Source organism: Vicia villosa, linkage group LG2 (genome assembly GCF_029867415.1).
Source record: "Vicia villosa cultivar HV-30 ecotype Madison, WI linkage group LG2, Vvil1.0, whole genome shotgun sequence".
In the NCBI taxonomy this organism is placed as follows: domain Eukaryota; kingdom Viridiplantae; phylum Streptophyta; class Magnoliopsida; order Fabales; family Fabaceae; genus Vicia; species Vicia villosa.
In genome coordinates, this window is record NC_081181.1 from 11648203 (window position 1) to 11670665 (window position 22463).

Below are 22463 nucleotides of genomic sequence, written 5' to 3' on the forward strand. Positions count from 1 at the left end.
AATTGGATACACGGTGGTGATTGATTCACAGTGTAAAAATATTTTACATAGTGAGTGCATCACTCCTTTTCTCTTTTATAAAATATATCTTTATCTTTTAAAAACTTTTTTCTTGAAATTAATAATAAAAAGTCAATAATTTTTTTTTCAAAATTCAGTATCTTTCGCATAAACTTTTTTGTAATAAAAAAATTGATCCGAAATTTGTTTGAATATTGCCAAATCGATATTATTTTCTAAAATAGAACTCCATATGCTTAACATCATGTACATATTAACGCAAATATTTTTGTATCTAAAATGGATGATATACAAATTTACGTTGTGTGAGTGAATGTTGTAAAATATTTCTAAAAATTAAATTTCATATATTCAAGATCTTGCAAAGACTTACAAAATCTTTAATGAAATTAAATTGGTTATCTCTAACTAAAACCTAATATTTATTTTTGTAGATTATTAAAAAAAAATATTTACAAGTAAAAAATATTTGATTTTATGAGTAAAAAAGATATTTTTTGATGCAAAATACAAGTTCAAGGTATATATAAGAATATAAATATCAATATACAGAAGAAGACAGAAGCGAAGGCAAGAGTAAAACTGACGGAGGAGTAAAAATTTGGAATCGTGCAAAACCTTAAAATCCATTCTCATTCCGCCTTCGTCACCGATTTTACGTAAGTGAAATTCAAACCCATGTCGTTTTGATTCTCTTTCACGCTTCCGTTACCGCGTTTTGCTCTAGAACCCTAGTCTCTCTTTCAATTCTCAACCGTTGCGTCCTTCAAATTCCGTTCAAAAAATCAACTCTTTTTCACACATTTCACAAATTAAAGCCCAATTGTTAGTTATTCACTGGAATTTCACGGATTCTCACCTTCGTTTTGGTGGTTTTGTTTGATTGGAATGTGGGTGTGATTGTGATTTCTATCAGGTTTAGTTATACTTTGATCTGGTTTTTTTGTTTGTTTGTTTGTTTTCTATTGTTCTTATTACGATTGTAATTTCTGTTGTTGTATGAATTGGTGGGGAAAAAAAAATGCATTTTTGATCATGCAATTTTGTAAGGTTTATTGATGATGGGGGTAGTAGGTTTAGGTTGGTAGCTAAGAGCAGGAGATTGATTTGATTGATGAGTTTGTGATGGATTTTGGCTGCATTATTTATATACTGTTCAAGTTACTCTTTTTATGGATGTCCTTGTTCCTTATTTGGGGGTAAGTTTATTAGGGTTTTTCGATAATTGTTTGAATGGAGCTCTGCTTGTTTATTAAGTAGTTACTAGTTAGTTGGCAATGCATCGAGCAGATAAATTGCATATTAGGGAAAGGGGAATGAGTGGCGTGAGCCTATCAGTCCACGACAAATAGGGTAGGCGGAAATAGATTTAGAGTTGAGTGGTCTAATATGGACTTAATTCATTACTAGCTATTATGGCATTTTTTGTCGGATTCATGTAGTTGACCCGACCTAATTAATTAAAATCTCAACCTGTTCTCTTTGGTCAGAAAAATCATCGTTGTTTTCATATGGAAAAGAATTTCATAGGAGGAAATTTTCTCACTCAGCACTTGACTAATTCTGAGGGTAGCAGTAAGGTAGTAAAATATAAAATATCGCAATTTACCTTGCAAAATTGGCAACTTTATGATTTATTTTGCCCTGAGCTATCCAATCCCATGCGAAATCATTTCCTATATTGAATTGATGAAATTTTCGGGGAAAATTGAATATGGGTGATATCTTCAATTCTTTGGCATTTCAGTGTCTCAGATTTGCAACCAGTTCACTGGCCAGGTTGCATGAAAAGCACTGTTCTTTTTTTCATACACTGAGCAGACAAGGGAAAAGAGAAGAGATAATGAGGAGACTAGGGTTGGAGAGTTTACATTAGATTGCGAGGAATAAGCATCGACTTGTTTGGGCCCACTTCAATTCAATGCTGCTTTTATTTCTTTTTAGACGGTGGAGGCATTGGGCTCTATGGCCCAAACTCCTTGCACATGAAACAAAGAAATCAATAATGCATTATTTCTTCGCGTAATTTTCTTGGAGGGTATTATTTATCTTTCTATATAATATTTATTTAAGTGTGTGCATACACGTACACGCACGTGTGCGTGTGTGTTGCAGCAATAACTTATATTCCATCCCCAATTTTGATCAAAATCACGATTCTAACTACCTTGGTTAGCAGCAATAATTTGTTGATATTTGTATGTGTTATACTTCTTTCCTTATATGTCCCCCTCATATTGGTTGGATTTTTATGAAAAAGGAATAATGATATTGTTGACCAGATTTTCTAATATCTATAATGAATCCTTTTGGTGTACATATCTGACAATTGTGGCTTGGAGTTCTAAAAAATAAATGCTGTTTTCTTTTGACGTCCTTCAGGTTATATATACTCATGATTTGGATGTTTTCTTCTATTTTTGCAGTGCATATGTTAGAAAGAAGGGGGAAAACTAAAGCATTTCCTCCATTTAGCAAATAGGTTTTTTTGTTTTGTTAAGGAAACTGGAATTGTAGCTCAGCTTTCCGGCTGATGCTTGATAATGTGGACAATATTCATCATTTCATCGACTCAACTTGGAGACTATGTACTCATCTAGTTTCTTGGGTTTCTGGTTTAATTTCAAAACCTAACAAAAAAGTGGTGGGTGAAGCCGTTTTCATTTAGAGAAGGTTTGCATTTTACTCTCATGTATGATGAAATGATCATGATCCTCTTTGAATGCAGGTTCGCTCAATTTCTAGTTCGGCCGAGGAAAGAGAAAGTTGTTATCTAGATTCCATGGATATTGCGTATATAGATATTAGTTCGTCGGATGATGAGTTGGAGGAGATATTAGATCCTGGGAGAATTCTCCCAAGATGGGCTGCTTCTGAAAGGAATTCAGGTAGGCGATTTTTATCAAAGATCCCCTCCGATGGAATTTCATTTTAAATCCGCAATCATCTTATATGTAATATTACGTGCAGATTCAAGAAGGGCAAATGGCAACACAAGTCAGCATCAGACAGTAAATTCCCGAATTTCTAATTCTCATGGTACCGATTATCAGAAAATGTCATCTCAACAAGGTTTAAAGAGGACCGTTCCATCATCTTTTCAACCTGGTCCTAGCAATGGAAACACAAGTCAACATCAGACAGTAAATTCCCGAATTTTTAATTCTCATGGTACCGATTATCAGAAAATGTCATCTCAACAAGCTTTCAAGAGGACCCTTCCATCAACTTTTCAATCTGAAACAAGGGCTTTTCCAACTTCATCGTTTGTTCCTAATAACAGAGTAAGCAACTTAAGTAGCAGTCAGCTTCATGATGCATACAGGAGTCGTCCCCATGGAGTAGGACCTAGCACGTCCGGTGAGAAGGGTTTTTTTCGTGACATTGGCAGAGGCAATGATGGAGATCGTTTCATGAATCAGAATGGTGGGACCAGAGCTCTTCCTCCATCTTTGATGAATGGAAAGGCAATAACTCCTCCATTTGCTAGTTCTAGTGAATCAGCATACCGTTCTGGAGTAGGTGATGAAAGGGCTCCTGAAACTGATGAGAGACTAATTTATGAAGCAGCATTACAGGTATTTCATTACGTTTATCCCGGTATTTGCATTTATAATGCCTTAGATTCTCAAAATTGTATGAATGAAGTATTCTGTCAGTTAGGTTTTAGTGAAAATCATTTAGTTGAAAGGATCATTTCATCTCTTAATAAAAAACCTTTCGTTAATTGTGAATCCATGTTGTGAAGCTTCATTTGGAACTTATATTGCGTGTGAAATACTGTCAAAGTTGACTCCTTTAGAAACTGGTGATAGCTGTTGGCTGGGTTTAAGATGCAGTGCGTGTGGATAATCGGGCGAATTTGCTTGCTTGTTGTTTTAGTTTTTGATGTTCAATGTCAATTTTCTTTCTTAGAAGGGTTTGAACTCTTCTACATGCCAGATATATCGTACTCCTATACAGGCACACCAGGTTATTAAATTGTTTTACCTGAGGGTGTTAAAACTATTATTTGAATTCATCTTGTCAGAAAATAGTGTTTATGTTTTAGCAGAGCTATCTAGCTTGTGCCGTACCTTCTAGTTACTTCTAGTAGGTTCTGTATTAGTCACTGCTGTCAGTTGATTTTGTTATAGTTAGTTCTTACTAACTGATTGTAAAGTTGTTAGTTAGCTCACTTTATACCAGTCCTCTATAAAGAGCACTGTTGTATCTTATTACCAAGCTATATATTGCATTAATGTCTGTGGTATAGACAGGACATTAGAAACATATGACATTAATGTCTGAAAGTGTGAACTAAATTTAGGGGAATGCCTGAGACTATGCTAATACTGAAACCATAAGGGAAACTTGGGCATACTTCAAAAAGTACAAAAACCAATACCACCTGTCTCAACATAAATACAAACCCAAACAACACATGCTACAAACAACAATACCTCTAGGATTGAAAATACAATAACAACACCCATTTAAAATAGTATTTGTAGATTACAGTAATCTGCCAGGTGTATGGGATAAGACAATTAAATCGACGAAAAAAAATTAGTACATGGTTTTGAGATGATTTGATTTTAAATCTTATGCTTCATTGGTGCTTCTTCTGCATCAATATGATCTGTGGAAGATGCTTCAAACATTAAATTCTCAGTTTGTCGTATATTAATCTTTATTATCACTGAGAGGTTGTTGGGACGGAATATTGTGAATGATGAATTTGGTGTTGCAGGATATTAGTCAACCATTAAAAGAAGCCGATTTGCCTCCTGGTATAATGGCTGTCCCTCTTATGAGACATCAGGTATTATGGTCTGTCTATTATACTGTAGCAAATATTGTGGAACAGAGTATTATATCATGTTATAATTATTTTGGATCATTTATTTTTTATCACTTTATATTCCAGAAAATTGCATTGGCTTGGATGCTTCAGAGGGAAAACAGGAGTTTGCATTGCTTGGGGGGGATTTTGGCTGATGATCAGGTTAATCTTTGAATCATCATTTTTAATCAGTAGCAAATGGTATTTGACTGTTGGGTGTTTTTATCTGACCTTCATAACCTTGTTCAAACAGGGCCTTGGAAAGACAATTTCAACAATTGCTCTCATCCTAATGCAAAGGCAATCACAGATAAAATGGAAAACAGATGATACATGTAACCATAAAGCTGAAGCCTTGAATTTGGATGACGATGATGATAATGGTAGTATTGATGTGGAAAAGCTTAAAAATGATGAAGAGTCCACTGATACAAAACCTATTATTGAACCGAGTAGTTCAACACGGGCACCAAGCAGGAAAAGGCCTGCTGCTGGTACATTGGTTGTCTGCCCTGCAAGTGTTCTTCGGCAGTGGGCCAGAGAACTTGAAGAGAAAGTTGGAGATGAAAAGCTTTCTGTCTTGATCTTTCACGGAGGCAGTAGGACAAAGGATCCTGTTGAACTTGCGAAATATGACGTGGTTCTCACAACATACTCTCTTGTGACTAATGAAGTTCCCAAGCAACCGTTAGTTGAGGATGATGATATGGATGAAAAAGATGGAGAAAACTTTGGCTTATCCTCTGATTTTGCTGTAAAAAAAAAGAGGAAAAAGACATATAATGGAAGCAAGAAGGGTAAAAAAGGTAAAAAGGGAATAGACGGTTCTTCTTTCGATTCTGCTTCTGGCGCTCTTGCAAAAGTAGGTTGGTTTAGGGTTATTCTAGATGAAGCTCAAACGATAAAGAATCATAGGACTCAGATGGCCAGAGCTTGCTCCAGCCTTAGGGCCAAAAGAAGGTGGTGCTTGTCTGGCACGCCTATTCAGAATACTATTGATGATTTATATAGCTACTTTAGGTTTCTGAAGTATGATCCTTATGCTGTGTATAAATCATTTTACTCTTCATTAAAAGTTCCAATATCCAGAAATTCAATTCAAGGTTACAAAAAACTTCAAGCAGTTTTGAGGGCCATAATGCTACGTCGTACAAAAGGTGAGTTTTTTTAATAATCTGGCTGCTCATTTCTTGGCTGGATAGATTGTAAGAATTTTCCGTTTTCCTAGCTTGGTTTAGGTGATTTTGCAATATTGTTGCTGGTCTCCTCTCAAGTAAAGTTCATCACTATAATTTTCTAGTATAAATATTTGAATGTTGCCTTGCTTTATTCCAAGGGGTTTATAGTGGTTATATACAAATAACTTGCCAATGGAGGACTACCTATCTATTAAACCAGCCTTGATTGGCTAGATATACCTGTATATTACAATAAAAGCATAAAAGCACATCAATTAATTGATTCCATTTAGTCCTTCCCTTTATCACTTATAAATAATGAACTTATTATTTATTGATGGAGTGTAGTATGCAAATAGTTTTATATTGTCGATGTATTAAACTTTCTTGCTTTTGGAATTATGGTATTATTCCTTCTATTCAGTGAGTTCATCCTTAATATCTGTTACTGAGTCTGATCATAATGTATAATGTAATGAATTTGAGATTGTTTCCAAATGTTCTACCATAAATATAGTATTGTTAGGTTGAGGGAGTGGTTTGTTTGAGTAAGCTTGATTGGTTTGTGTCTTGAAGTTGAAGTCATGTTTACTGTATGAGAGGGATTATTGGTCTCTTATGTTTACTCATCAATTTATTTATTTGTCCAGGAACTTTGCTTGATGGCAAGCCGATAATCACTTTACCACCTAAAACAATTAATTTGAGTAAGGTGGATTTCTCGTATGAAGAGCGGGCCTTCTACAAGAAGTTGGAAGCTGATTCACGTTCTCAATTTAAGGTTTATTTCCTTTCAAATTTCTTACATTAACTTGGACATATTGTAATGATACCGTTTGTTTTTTCTTTTTGAAATTAGCGTCTAGAAATTTATTTGACAGTGGGCAAGTCAATTGCGAATTATCTGATTTTGTTCATCTGATATTTCTACACTGATGGATGTTCTCAGTTTGTAGTTCTGAAAAGTAATGCTTGTAATTTGCAGGCATATGCGGCTGCTGGCACAGTGAATCAAAACTATGCGAATATTCTTCTGATGCTTTTACGTCTCCGTCAGGCCTGTGATCACCCACTTCTTGTTAAAGAATACAATTCTGATCCTGTTGGAAAAGATTCTGTTGAAATGGCAAAAAGGCTTCCAAAAGAGATGCTGATAAATCTGTTTAATAGTCTGGAAACAACTGCCGCTATATGTTGTGTCTGCAATGTGAGTTAATTTTGAACTGATAATTTCATTATTTGTTTCTTTGTTGCAATTATGCCTCCGTTGAGCGTGATTTGGTATACTTTTGGTCGTATTTACAAGTTTTACTCTTCCTATAGTACATGTTTTGTTATATGTCTAATATTTAACATTAGTAGGAAAACTTCTCTATGGTTTGAAATAGTAGCTATGCATTGTCATTAAGGGCTCTGGCTGATTTGTACTATGGTTTCAACAGGATCCACCCGACGATGCTGTTATTTCAATGTGTGGCCATGTCTTTTGTTATCAATGTGTATCAGAACATTTGACAGGTGACGATAATATGTGCCCTGCAAATCATTGTAAAGAACAAATTGGTGAAGATCTTGTGTTCTCCAAAGCAACTTTAAGGAGTTGCATCTCTGACGATCTTAGTGGCAGTAGTTCTGGAAGTTCAAGCCTTGTTGATTATTCAATAGTACAAAATAGTGATTACAGCTCTTCTAAAATCAAAGCCGTCCTTGAAGTTCTGCAGTCAAGTTGCAGATTGAAGTCTACTTCTGGCAATAGAGATTCACCGCCTTCTGATGATTCAGATATTGAAGATTTTGATTCAGATGTCAAGGTTACAAGAGTCACAAGAAATTTTTCAGAATGCACAACTGGTGGACCACTGAAGGCTATAATTTTTTCTCAATGGACTACCATGTTGGACTTGGTTGAGACATCAATGGAGCAGTCTGGCATAAAATACAGGAGACTTGATGGTAGGATGACTCTGACTGCGAGGGATAGAGCTGTTAAAGATTTCAATACTGATTCTGAGGTTTGGCCCTTATCTAATGTGTGTTTCAAATGCGTAAACCTTGGTTGTCCTTGGTGGCTGACTAACTTGGATTTTTTTTTCTTCAGATTACTGTTATGCTGATGTCTCTAAAAGCAGGAAACCTTGGTTTGAATATGGTTGCTGCATGTCATGTTATTCTTTTGGATCTTTGGTGGAATCCAACTACTGAAGATCAAGCTATTGATCGAGCTCATAGAATTGGACAGACTCGTCCCGTTACTGTGACACGGATCACCATAAAAGATACAGTTGAAGATAGAATACTGGCTCTTCAGGTTTAATATCTATCAGTTGAATTTTATTATATGTGCTAAAATGAGGTTATACTTGGTATAACAAAACCTGACTTTAGAGTTTCCTGTAGTTAGGCTTAGTAGTCAGCAGGAAATTGAGGTGATTTGTGAGTTTTGAATTATTTTTTTGTTCACCTGTATTATGCAGGATGAAAAAAGAAAAATGGTGGCGTCTGCTTTCGGTGAAGACCATGCTGGAGGTTCTGGAACTCGGCTTACAGTTGACGATCTTAAATATCTTTTCATGGTATAGATCCCTGCTGACTATGGTATGTATGGTGACTGGTCTTCGAGTTTTGCTTTCGATGGCTCCCCGTGAAGTTATGAAGGTGTATGGCTGATTTTTTGTTGGCTGCTGACATTTGTTGATCATGTTAGCTGGTGAGGCCTGATTGATCCATGTAGTAACTTATATGTTTTGAAAGCCCACAAGGGCATTTTTGTCCTCCCAACTGCTATATAGCTTAAAGCTGTAAATAGGGTAGTTAAGTATATGGTTTAGGATGATGTTACCTTTGGTGTACTTCTTTTACAGTGTACAATTTTTCTAAATACTACTTTGCTTGGAAAGCAATGAAAGGTTGTTAAGGTGTTCCCTTTGGAATTGTTGATCATAATGTGGAGCTAAGTTTATTGTGATTTTGTTAAACTCTAATTTAAACATGCATAAAATTGAGTTTGACTCCGCCAGAGTGGTCAATAGCAAAGTGGAGGCCGGTCGCTATGAGAAGAGTCTTAGCCTATGTTTGGGTTTTGAGTGAAATCACGGTAGCAACGTGCGTTTTTTAAAAGCTACATTTACTTGGCTTCTATAAATTACGGTGGCCTAGTTTCCAAACAGAGGCTTAGTGTGGCTGGCCCGCCATCCTTTTCCCTTTTAAAAAATCAAAATTACTCGTGTTTTCAATCAAATTTGAGTTGAGAGTCAGCTTTAACCTTTCTTCATAGTCGTTAAACGTCATCAAGAGTCACGTGTGTTTTGATTTATAAATATTTTATTAGATGAGTTATTTGTTTAATTTTATATTAAATATATGTTTATAATTATTATATATAATTTGTTCAAAAAATAATCAAGTATAGCCGTCATCATACGCAATTTCACTTTGAAGTTGGTGCATTTCACTTTTGGAGTTGACGCCCGGCGCCGATACTTTGGTCTCCACATCTAAGTTTGATTTCACGTGAAAATATATATTTGTGTTTGCATTTTAAACTACTTATCAGTGGAGCATCAAAACATGACGATTAAAAGCAAAGTATATCCCATGTGATGTTAGTTCTGATCAAAGTGTACAATTGCACGATTTCCTTCCTTTCACCATTTTTCACCAACAATCTTGCCTTTTGGTGGGCCTATATAAAGTGCTTACACAGCCATGGAGATAAAAAACAAAGTATCATTTTCACTTCTCAAATTACCTCATAGATGATGAATGATCAATCCCTCTAAAAATGTGACATTTTTACCCGAAACATATTTTCATATGGTGGAAATATGATTTTGGATAAAACATTATGGTAGAAGTTCTTCTATGTAGCCTTTCTCATTTAGTTGAATAAATCTTGCTTGTTGTTTATGTTTTTAATAGTATATTTTACTAAATTTTTCGATAATATATTTTGATAGATTTGAACATATATGAGTGTGGATTAAGAAACTTTTCACACATATTCAGTTTTCTTCACATCACCATATGAATATATGAGTGTGGATTAAGAAACTTTTCACACATATTCAGTTTTCTTCACATCACCATATGAATATATGAGTGTGGATTAAGAAACTTTTCACACATATAGATTTGAACATATATTTTGTGTTTCCTGACAATAATCAACCACATGAAGAAAAGAAAAAGACAACAGTGATTTTTCTTAATCTCACATTTCTCAAAAAGAGAAAAAGCATATGGTTGCACTCCAACTTGAGGTCCCAACCAACAAAGTTAGAACATAGAGCCACAGACAATGGTCTCAGATATCTATAATAGTGGTGGTGGCTCCCTTTCTCTCATGATTCAGTTTCTGTAGCAGCTTTCACACAAGGGTAGAAAGAGAAGATTACAAGAGAGTGGAATCTGTTTAAGTGAAAGAAAGAAAAAAGTAACAAAGAAAAAAAGAAAAGGCTCAGTCATTAGTAGAAAGAGACCAACCAAATCATTTCTTTCCTACTCTTCAAGTTGAGTAAAAGGGTCATCTTGAATCTCCTCATCACTATTTATAACATATAAAGATATAAAGATTACTCTTTTGCCCAACAGAGCAAATAGCCTTTTCTATGATTCTTTTGACCATGTTGAGGGTTATTTTAGGAATGTTTGACTCTTATTATTATATAAACATTTTCCTTTAGCTTAAGTACATAAACTTAGAGTGCTAACTTTTGCACAAAAACTCAATAAAACTACTAGTTTCACATGCTTTACTTTTACATGTACTTTTAGTGGCTAATCAAAAGAGAGATTAGACTATATATTAATATGAATATAACATTTGATGACCACATATGTGGCTTGATTATTCCATTATCTATATAGTACCATTATTATGTTACATTACTAACACTAACAAAATTTAGAATGTTACATCACACTTGACATATATTAACCTTAAAGTCTTGTCATCCTTTGAAGTCTGTCATGAACCTTATAGTCTATCATGACTTTGGCGAGCCATCGTGACGAGCCTTCGAGATCCGATTGACCATTTTTTTATAAGTATTTTTTTATAACACACTTAACATACATTGGGTCCAAATCCCACATATCCATTAGCTCCATCTACTGAAATTTCAATCCCTTCTTGTTGGATGTTCCCTATGATAGAAAGGCCAGAGGAAGAAGAAGCAAATGCAAAGCAGAAAGTTCCAACATCATCCACTGGAATTAAGAAGTTCCTTGCTGGAAGGGTCAATATAGGTCCACCCAAGAAATAAAATGATATGGTTGGAACCCGAACCGTCATAAATCCGTTTAAATCATAACATGTGTCAAAAATCGATACCCCGGATGATGTCCGGGGTAGGTTTGTTGTTTGAGCAATAAAAGCATCTCGAAATGCATCATAAGCCGCCACAGGCAGCCTCGTCACGGCTGTGCCAGTGTCCATGACTACCCCTCCCTCACCCAATTCGCTTAACCGAAAAACATCTTCCGATATAGGCACCCTCAGGCCCCCAACTCCTAGGCCCGAGAGCCCGATATAATAAAAACTCGGGGCCCGTGGGTTATGGATAAGAGAAACCCACGAAGCCCCCACGGGCACTGATTCACGTCCGAATTCTAATGATCCGGACGATTCAATGCCCCGACTAACTAAACAATAACTAAACATACTACCGGTTTGTCCGCCCAATTGGCCCACAAAAGACATGGGCCCACTTCCAAGGCCCAACAACCCGGCTGCTCCTACGAACATCCCCTGGTTCCGATGCCCGCACCCGATAGCCACGTTTTGGATCACAGTTCCTCCTAATGTAACAGTCTCAAGAGCAAGTGTGCCTTTTGTATAGGACCCATCCCCATAAGAAACTTCATATTTGCACCTCCCTTCATGACACCCTGCATTCTCCACACGGCTGCACACGGTGGAGCCACATGACACACCCGAATAAGACGATGAATCTCCCGGGTTAAAAACCGGGTCGGATTGTCGATAACATTGAGTACAAGGTTGACACTGGACCCAAATAATGTCACTACCCGAATCAATAACCACGTATTGGTTTTTTGGCGGGCTTCCAACTCCTATTCTAACGAAATACTCCCCACTTCCTTGCTCCATACCCGAAACCACATCCGACCCGAATTCCTCTGCTTCGTACCCGGAAGCTCCGGCGATACGGCGCACAACGGCGGCGACCCTTTTGGAATCTCTCTTTATTCGTGCATTGAAACGGCTGCGATGATCACGGGAAATGGTAAAGGTAGGAATTTTATCTCTGTGAAAAAGCTTCAGTTTCTGTTTTCCTGATTCTGATTTCTCACTAGTGGTTTCAGTTTTGGCTTTTTTGTTTTCTTGGGGTTGTTTGGTTGTATGAAAAGGCTTCACTTTCACCTTCAGGTTGAGTTTTGTTTCTGCAATGGTTTGTTTCACGTTGAGGTGTTGGAAATTAGGGTATGAAAGGTTATGGGAAGGTGATGAAGTTGAGGTGGTGAGAAAGAGCAATGGTAGAAGGAGCAAAACCAAAACCATGATGTTTTATTTGTTTATGTATGAGAGACAAGGTTGTTGGTGTTTATGTTTGGGAAGTATAAGGATTTATGTTGGAAATGTGTGTGTGGTGGAGGGATTTTATTTGGTTGGATTTTGGGACTGTAGGGAGAAAAAAGGTTGATAGTGTGGAAATAATTGAATGTGGGGGAGTATTGTTTTTGTAGTTTTGTATTTGGAATGGTTTTTGTCTAAGTATGAGAGAGTGAGTGGAAAGGGCCATGCATGTTTGGGATGGTGATTTCCAGCAAGATGGAAAGGTAGTTGGTAAGGTGTGTATACATTTTGTTTAAGAGATTTGATGAGGTAAATAAAATCTTGATCCTTAACTTTTGATTAATTGTTTTGTGCTTGTTTTGTCTTTAATCTACTTTCCTAGTTAGATATAGAGTATACAATATTACAATTGGTGTCCTCAATGGTCAAATATAGTTCGGAAATACGAAAATAAGATACTCAGATACGACACTAACATTAATAAATCGACATTGTAATTATTTAAAAATAATAATTAAATAAATATAATTATATATATATTGATGTTTTGCTTGTATCAGATATTTATGTACATCCAACGCAATATTTTTTTATAATTGATGGTGTTAGAGAGGCTAAAACCAAATTGAGACATGGTTTTAGTTTTACAGTTTAAGATTATTGGGGTTCCTATAAATGGATTTTATGGTCATGCCAATTTGATTTGGTTAATGGGATGAGAAAGGAGTATTAGAGAGAGTGTTTTGTGGGGGAAGGATGTAGTCAAGGAGTATAAGGCATTTGATATTTCATTGTATTTAAAGTTTCAAGGAATTTCCTAGTTAGATCAGAAAAGGAACTATGTGTAAAGTGGACTATACACAATCACCAAATTAGACAAACATTTAGGGCATTGTCTGCTCTTTTCTAAGTTACTTTTTTCCCCTAAGATTTCAGGGTATTTTTCAAGAAATTTAACTTGAATATAAAGTGCGTAAAAAAAAAAAAAAAGACAAAATACAGTATAATTTGATTTTGATAATTTTTTTTAAAGAATTTTGGTCGGTTATAACTCAATCTTAAAAAAATCAATTTGTAAGGGGGAAGTTTGTCCCTATTTAAAAATACATGTTCATGTGATAAATTTAAGAGGAATTTTGTTCCTATTTAAAAATATACGTTTATGTAATATATTGTCTGATATGAGATTTTTAACACTCCTCCACACATTTATGATTGAAAATCTGAAGTATGAATAGAAATGGCCAATGATCTGATTGTGAAAACATGATATCAGGTTGTCCAACGAATTTTAAACGACACTTTGATACCATGTTAAAATTAAAGTTTGACGTAACTCAACCTTACAAAACCAACATTTAAGAGTCTGATGTGCGACTTTTAACACATTTCTTCACATTATGAACTGGACATTTGAAGCATGTACGTAAATGATAGGTGACCCAGTAGAAAAAACGTGATACCAATAGGTGTATCAAATTGTGAGTATGACTCTCAAATAATCTTAAAATGTGTGACTTGAACGTAACTCATCCATACGTATATAAGCCGACTTGTAAGATGAGGGGTATTACTCTATATAAATTATAATACACCCAACTCTCGTCAATAATGGCAAAACGGGTCTGTCCCACCAAGTATGTTTATTTTGCCCGCACTTTTTCACAAGAACATACCAAATTTCTGGACTCGAACCTTTCAATAGGTTTGTTTCCCCTCGCTTCATCTCTTTTTTTGCGGGCTTTTGCAGGTGCAGGCCAATTTTTTATGCCATCGCCCTCAATAATGTTCGCAGGGCAGACCAATCTTTTATGCCCGCACCCTCAATAATGTTCGCTCTATCCCAGCTCTTTTTTGTTGGCTTTTGCGAGATGGATCTAAACGGGACTGACATGCCCGTTTGTCATCCCTACCTTATGTCTGTCACTATTAAACTATGATATTAGTGGTGGACGATCTATTATTCAATCGATAGACTTTGATATCATCTTAAAAATTGTAGTTGAGCCAAACTTAATCTTACAAGCAAACATGTAAGATGAAGTTTACCATATTTATGTCATATATTGTCCTGTTTAAAATTTTATACACCATTCTTTGTAATTTGAAAAAATTATGATGATACTCTAAATTTGTTAAAATCATATTTCATTTAAACAAATACTATTAAAAGAAATAAGTAAAAAAGGAAATTCCAATCAATGATTTTCATAAAGTAGGGAAATTTAAAAAAAAACATAATTCCATTTGGATGCATTAGTTCATTTGGTTTGTACTATATGCACTTATAAATTTTATATGCAAACATACATAGAAGTATTCTTTTGATTTTAATAAACAAGGTATTAGCCATGCTAATATATTTAGAGAAAATATATAAATAATTTTGTAAATAATTTTGAAGTTATAAAATTTTTTTCCTCTATTTTTTTAAAACTAAATAAAATAAAAAAGAGTTGGAAGGAACTTAATTATTTATGGAGTAGTATATGCGCCAGCTTTGCAGATTTGGCTTCTACCTAAAATAAAAAGACAACTAAAGATGAATGAAATCCCAATCCTTTTCTCATCCTCTTTCTTTCTCACAAATCTCTTTTTAGTCTAAAATGAAAAATCCAATAGATACCTAGAATAGTGTGAAGCTTCTAAAGTGAAAGACTTAGAAGTCTTTAATGAGAATATTATGAAATATTGTTATTATAATGTTAGCCTTTTTATTAGGAATCTTTTAATGGTGAAGGAGTCACACACCAAATTGAGCAACTATTAAAAAGGTCACCATCTTTTAAAGTTAGAAAAATAATGCTATTATCTCTCATAATCTACTACCTAATAATGTTTTAAAATACTCCATTCAAATATGGCTCTACTGGATTCTTAATCTCTCTAGTAAAAAATGATTGTAGCAAATATATTGGTGATGTTGTGCATGATGTGTATGAAGAGTAGTTGGGCAAAGGACAAATATATACATATGTATGAGACACAAAAAAGACATATAAAACATTTTTGTTCATCAATATGATGTATAGTATGTGCATGCATGCATCATCATCATCATCATCATCATGTATATATATGTATTCAATAATTGATCTAAGGTGATGGAGAAAAACAATCATGGGCTGAATGGCGGGACATGTGAAGTGTGCATTGTCTCATGTACAATTCATCAGAGTCCAACAATGGAAGAATTAAAGTGTACATAGGACAGAAGACAGAGAGATGACAACTTACCATAGTTAATCCATAGGTTATATTTTGTCCATATGTTATAAATTATAAATACTTATGGATGATGGATCAACTCACAAATCTTGAATCTAGGCATTAAACAACCAATCTGTTGGATAATGATTAATGAGGCTTTTATCTTAAGCTAAGGCAACATTTAATATTTGAAATCATTTTATGCTAATGGTTTTTATGAAAAGCCATACTTCATGAATTATAACTCCTACAAATTTCTCAATAAATGTTGCAACATTTGGTTTAGAGTTACTATGTAAAATACATTTCAAGTATGTTGAGGCTTAAACTTGGGTTCAACAATAACAACATCCAAGCCTTATTTTTTTAAGTGGAGTCGGATACATGAACCAATTTGCACCATAATATTCTATCCGGAATATTATTTTTATCCAAATCGTTAATTTCGAGATCTTTTCTAATAACTTTTCTTATGGTCGTTTTAAAACTTCCTCTCCCTCTAATTGTTTAACTTCTCTCCATATGATATACTCTCGATATAGTATACTCTCCTTACCACAAAGCTTGTAGATCTTCTCTCTACATGCTTAAACCATAACTCTATTTTCCACCATCTTCTCTAGTATATATGCTACCCCAACACTCTCTATAATATTTTCATTTATAATCCTATCAAGTCTAGTCTTACCACACATCCAATGCAACATCTTCATCTCTGATACACTTATTATTCTCATATTGATTTCCAACTTCTCAATATTTTGTCTCGTATAACATCATAGCTCTTTCGAAGTTCAATAAAAATTTCCCTTCAACTTGAATGGTACCTTTGTGTCACATATAACCCCTGAGACCCTCGTCCATTTCAGCCACCCAACTTGAATTCGATAATTTAGATCCCCTTCTATTTCTCCATCATTTTGTATCACAGATCAAAGATATTTAAACAATATAACTTGAGAGATAATATGGTTTCCAAATTTCACATCTAAGTTACAAATACTTCTTATTTTGTTGAACTTACATTTCATATACTCCGTCTTACTTCTGCTTAAGCGAAAAATCATGTATTTCTAAAACCCGTCTCCAAGTCTCCAACCTCTCATTTAAATCCTCCATCGACTCTCATAGTAAAACTATATCACCTGTAAAAAGCACACATTTCCCTGCTAGCTCTTGGATGTGTTTCATGAAGACATCCAAAATTAAGGTAAAAATATAGGGCTTATGGTTAAACCTTGCATAAAGAACAAAATCTTCATATCATTAATTTTTTACGGCTCCATAAAATTATTTATTTCTTTAAATTACATTTATTCACTTATTATAATTCTCTGTTTTTGGATTTCAACTTTTTACTATTTTAATTTTTGGGTCTTCTTCGCAAAGCATCTTACCTTTATAGATCTCATGTTTGAAAGATCAAGTATAATTCGTTCTTCTTTGCAAAACATGTTGCCCTTACATGCCTCATGCTTGGAGGATTGTGTACGTTCTAGTCTATCAACCAATTTCTATCCCTAAAAACATTTCGCTCTTATAGACCTCATGCTCGATGGTATGTTTAATTTTAGTAAATTAGGTCGGGTTCTCATCCATAATCGATAGATGTTGGGACAAATATAAACTCGATTTTAACAGAGTCCACCCTATTTTAAGCCATCCATGGGACATGACCGAGATATGTCAACTTAAATGATCCAAGTTGAACATACTGAACCGTGATCAACATACCTTATTTTTTATTAATCATTTAAACACACATACATAAAATTCAAGGCGTATGCGTAGGCATAAATGGCCGGTCTCAAACAAAAAAGAAAGGAATTTAATTCCCATTAATGATCCTCAGGTAGACAAGGAGAGACAAATTGTAATGACTAATCAATTGGTAATTAAGAACTCATAGCATACAATATTATATATAAACTAACAATCATTATTCAAAGAGGACATACATTTTTCACTACGAAATATATTCAAGATGGTATCTATGATTCCAACGGGCTCCGCGCTGATAGAGTTATCAATTAGTGTACTTTGTGCATACATTTGGCGCACACTGCGAGGTACAATAAAACTAGCATGTGCCACAAAAACATAAATGGCATCACCCCATTATCATCCCAATATGGTAAGGGTAACTCCCAATAACAACCACAATGACCGATTCTCTAAAGCGAAAATACTCGCCTAAATGGAGGAACTACATCCCTAGAACGAGAGACTGCAAGAAAACATACATGATCTACACAACAACAGATGCAAGAATTGTCCAACAATCAAGAAGACCTCATGGATCCTCAACCTTTAGAAGTAGATATCTGGGATTCACAAGTTCTTGAAAATTTTAAACCGCCTTCTCTGGCGATGTTTGATGGCAAAAGGGATTTTCCAGAGTACATCATTGTTATCAACACACAAATGAACATTAACAAGACCGACCCCTCTTAAATGCAAACTGATGCCAATGACATTAAAAGAAGCCACCCTCTAATGGTATACGAGCCTCCCAAGGTTCTCCATAACCAACTACAAGAACCCGACGAAGAAGATGATCCACCAATTCTTGGCCACCTAACACAGAAAGGTTTCCACTACAATCTTTTTCAATGTTCTCCAAGGCTATTTTGAGTCTTTAAGGAAATATTTGGCCTGTTTCTATGAAGAAACCATCAAGGTCACCCATCAAAACCAAGATATGTTCTTGAGAGCTTTTCAGTATGGCCTTAAGATGGGGCACTTCAATAAATACCTACCACAAAAGCCGCCATCCTCGTTGGAAGAAATCAGGTTAGGGCACAATGTTACATCAAAGGAGAGGAAAATAATACAAAAAATAACCAAGGATGAAAAATGAGCATGGTGGTAAACCAGAGGGGACCAGACATAGAAGAAATCATAACACATTACTTGTCCGCGTGAAAGCCATTTTAAAGCCCACCCAGAAACCATTAGAATGCATCAGTCCACTAAATTCAGGGAAGGGATAAATCCTCTAGGTTGTTAATCATGCCAAAATCATTCTCGAGCCTCACCCCTATTAAAGATTCCACGGGGAATGATCCAGTTAATGTTTCAAGTATCACAGGATATAGGGCCATCATACCGACGACTGCCACAATCAGATAAGAGATATCGGAAAGTTAATTCAAGGAGGTCGTTTGCAAATGTATGTAGAGGGAAATGCTCAAAACTTAGAAATAAGGCACTCTTTACGAAGAACTCCCTAACCATGAAGAGATAGACTCATAGAGGAGGCACACGAGCTCGACCGACCACACCACATTATGAACAAGATTTTCAAAGGGTTCGTAGAAGGCAAATAATCCATTTTATCAAAGAAAAGTATGTCAGACAGGTGATGCACATCGCTAGAGCACCGACTTTGGAAAGAGCCATCCCAAGGCCAAAAACCAGTTTCTCCAGCAGATAAGCAAAAGGAATCACTCCCATGAATATGTGCCCATTATAGTCAACCTCCAAATTTATGATTGGAACGTCAAAAGAGTCTTGGTAGATCCAGACAGTTCAACCGATGTTATTTACTAGGATGCTTTCAAACATTTAAAGATAAATCCTGAGGTCCTCCAGCCTTTTAGGGGCTCGTTGGTGGTTTCTCGGAAGAACATGTGCAGGTTCTTGGATATGTCACATTCTTAATACTTTCAGAAAAGGAAAAACACGAAAATTGCAAAATTAAGATATAAGATGGTGAACACTTTATCCCCGTACAATATCATTATTGGTCGACCGACTCTGAAAAAAGATATTGGTAATGTTGCACGTGATGTATATAAAGAGTAGTTAAATACAGTACAATTATGTAAGTATAAGACACAATTAAGATGCATACAAAAACATGTTTGTTAATCAATGTAATATATATGTGCATGCATTATATATATATATATATATATATATATATATATATATATATATATGCACTTAATAATTGAACACATAAGATGATGTATGGATTTATCTCATACTAAATTTATGTAGTGTGAGGCTTAGATGTTAAAAAACAATCATGGCCTGAATGTTGGGACATGTAAAATGTTCATTATCTCTTGTACAATCCATCAGAATCCAACACTGGAAGAATTAAAATGTACATGAGACAAAAGACATAAAGATGATAACGTATCATAATCCATAGGCTATAATACTGGTGGATCAATTCACAAATCTTGAATCTAGGCATTAAACAAGAAATCTAATAATAATGATTAATGAGGCCCTTAGCGTAATCCAATGCAAAATTAAATATTAGAAACCATGTTATGCTAATGGTTTTCATGAAAAGCCCAAAGTTTAAATATTGCTACGCCTTACATTTGGTTTAGAGTAATACTCTTATAGAATGTACAATACATTCCAAGTATGTTAAGGCTTAAACTTGGATACAACAATAACAACAACCAATGTTTGTTCATTTGGTTTAGAGTCCTACTCTATAAGAGTGCATATTCAATTCTTGCTGTCGAAGAATCAAAGACAGATACATTTCAAGTGTGTTCGGGCTTAAACCCACATATAAAAAAAATCTTTTATTAGTATTATTAATTCAACTCCATAAAATAAATTTTATTAAATTACACTTAGTCACTTATCACAATTCTAATTTCCTGGATTTCAACTTTTTACTATTTCAGTTTATTGGATTAATAAAGTTTGAACCTAATTTATATTAAATTAGAAAAGGCGCATGATATAATATTTAGGAAGATTTTATGAAAAACCCTATAGAAGAAAGATAAAAAACGATGTAGTTGTATATCAATTGTGTAGCATAATCTGATGAACATGTACACATATATACAATGATAGCTTGGTCAACACGATGTAAGAATAAAGCTAATAATAATGGTTATATCCTAACATATAAACTAATAATACTAGGCTAATAATGAGTTGCTAATTATAATGAAATACAATCAATTACATTATTTTATGATCCAAGTATCAAGGAATTATGTCTAACTCCCCCTTCAAATTGATGGTGAGAGAATCACCCCAAATTTGTATTTGAGTTGATTGAATTGTTTATGGCTCAACGATTTGGTGAGGCAGTCAATAATTTGATGTGATGTAGGAATACATACTACAAAAATTTTATTTTGTACCACTTGGTCTCTAATGCAATGGACATCAATTTCAATGTGCTTTGAACGTGCGTGCATAACTAGATTAAAGGCTAATGCCATGGCACTTAAGTTGTTGCACCATAGGATAAGTTTCCTTGATATTAGAAGCTTGAGCTCACCAAGTAGTTATTGAGTCCATGTTATTTCAGCAGCTAAATCAGCCGAGGCCCTATACTCTGATTTAGTATTTGATTTTGAAACCACTTTTTGTTTTCTTGAGGACCAAGAAACTAGTGTTTCACCAAGAAAGACACATTGAACACCCATAGCTTTTCTGTCATCAACATTAGTGGCCCAATCTGCATTTGAGAAACCTATTATATCAAAGTCAATGGAAGGCTTAATGTGCAAAAAACGATTATTAGTACCTTTGAGGTACCTTAGGATCCTTTTTATCCATTTCCAATGGTCAATTGTAGGTGAACACATGTACTGACTTAGTTTATTTATAGAAAAGGCCATGTCAGGCCTTATGCGTGTCAAATATTGTATACCTCTTTTAGTCTGCTTGAACATAGTTGGATCTTCCATTTTCTCTCCCTTAACTGGGAATTGCTTCCTTGTGACCATATGTGTTGGATAAGGTGAGGCTTTCTCTATGTGAAATTTCTTTAGTAAGCCTTCCAGAAATTTGGTGTTGCTTCTTGTGACTAGATGTCATCAACATATATGAGGAGGAAAGTAATATGATACTTTTCTTTGAGGATGAACAAAGATGAATCACTTTTAGTGTTTTGAAATCCCCAATTAAGTACTGCAATTTTGAGACTATCAAACCATGCTTGTGGTGCTAGCTTCAGTCAATATACTGCTTTAGATAATTTGCATGTGTGACTTGGCTTGGTCGAGTCTATAAATCCCTCTCTTTGATGCATGAATATTGTTTCTTTGAGGTAGCCATTGAGAAAAGCATTGTTGTTGTCTAGTTGCTTTACTTCCCAATTAAGGTGCATTGCAATTGAAAGAATGGTCCTGATTATGCTTGCTTTAATTGTAGGACTAAATGTATCTTCATAGTCGAGTGCATCTATTTGTTAAAAGCCTTTTTCAACTAGTCGTGATTTCCTCTTTTCTATTGTACCATAAGCTTTGTACTTGGTCTTAAAGACCCACTTGGAATCAACAGTATTTTTTTGTCCTTGGTAGAGCACTAGTGTCCAAGTGTGATTGCACACTAGTGCTTGAAATTCATTGTGAATAACTTCTTTCCACAGAGGTCTTGCAAGAGCTTCTTTGGCAGTTGCAGGTTCCATGGTGTCTATGTAGGTCTCAATTAACCCAATATAAGGTTGGTTTGGCTTGTGAATACATGTTTTTCTCCTGGTATGCATCTAGTGGTTGTTGATACTTATCCCATGTCATTTCTTGTGGGATTTGTGCCTAACTCATCAACATTTGGTTGATACGTGCCTAGTGTATCTGTATGATCCATGCCTCCTGTATGGTGTTATTTCCTGGTGAGATATCTATGTCAATGTTTGTAACTTGAGGATCCTCGGCTTGGACATCAATCTCTTTTGTTTTTTCTAGGTTAGCGTCAT

At 35.0% G+C, this 22463-nt stretch overlaps 2 protein-coding genes across 4 annotated transcripts; one reads left to right on the forward strand and one right to left on the reverse strand.

Annotated features, from left to right (window-relative positions):
* The first annotated feature begins 572 nt into the window (after positions 1 to 572).
* Positions 573 to 8954, forward strand: LOC131649157 (helicase-like transcription factor CHR28). Of its 3 annotated transcripts, none has more exons than XM_058918905.1 (12): positions 573 to 680; positions 2448 to 2665; positions 2750 to 2909; positions 2992 to 3599; positions 4754 to 4825; positions 4931 to 5008; positions 5100 to 6003; positions 6675 to 6805; positions 7010 to 7231; positions 7467 to 8036; positions 8123 to 8332; positions 8499 to 8954. In XM_058918905.1, exons 2-12 carry the CDS (start codon positions 2555 to 2557, stop codon positions 8601 to 8603), a joined length of 3171 nt encoding a protein of 1056 aa, XP_058774888.1. In that variant the 5' UTR covers positions 573 to 680; positions 2448 to 2554; the 3' UTR covers positions 8604 to 8954. The 3 variants fall into 3 exon arrangements, with proteins under 3 accessions (XP_058774888.1, XP_058774890.1, XP_058774889.1); XM_058918906.1 differs by lacking the exon at positions 573 to 680 and adding an exon at positions 687 to 937; XM_058918907.1 differs by lacking the exon at positions 2448 to 2665 and having other exon boundaries at positions 591 to 680.
* A 1744-nt stretch (positions 8955 to 10698) lies between these two features.
* On the reverse strand, positions 10699 to 12759 carry LOC131645872 (protein ASPARTIC PROTEASE IN GUARD CELL 2-like). The gene has a single exon (XM_058916069.1). The coding sequence runs from the start codon at positions 12545 to 12547 to the stop codon at positions 11090 to 11092; it is 1458 nt and encodes a 485-aa protein (XP_058772052.1). The 5' UTR covers positions 12548 to 12759; the 3' UTR covers positions 10699 to 11089.
* Between the last annotated feature and the right edge of the window lie 9704 nt (positions 12760 to 22463).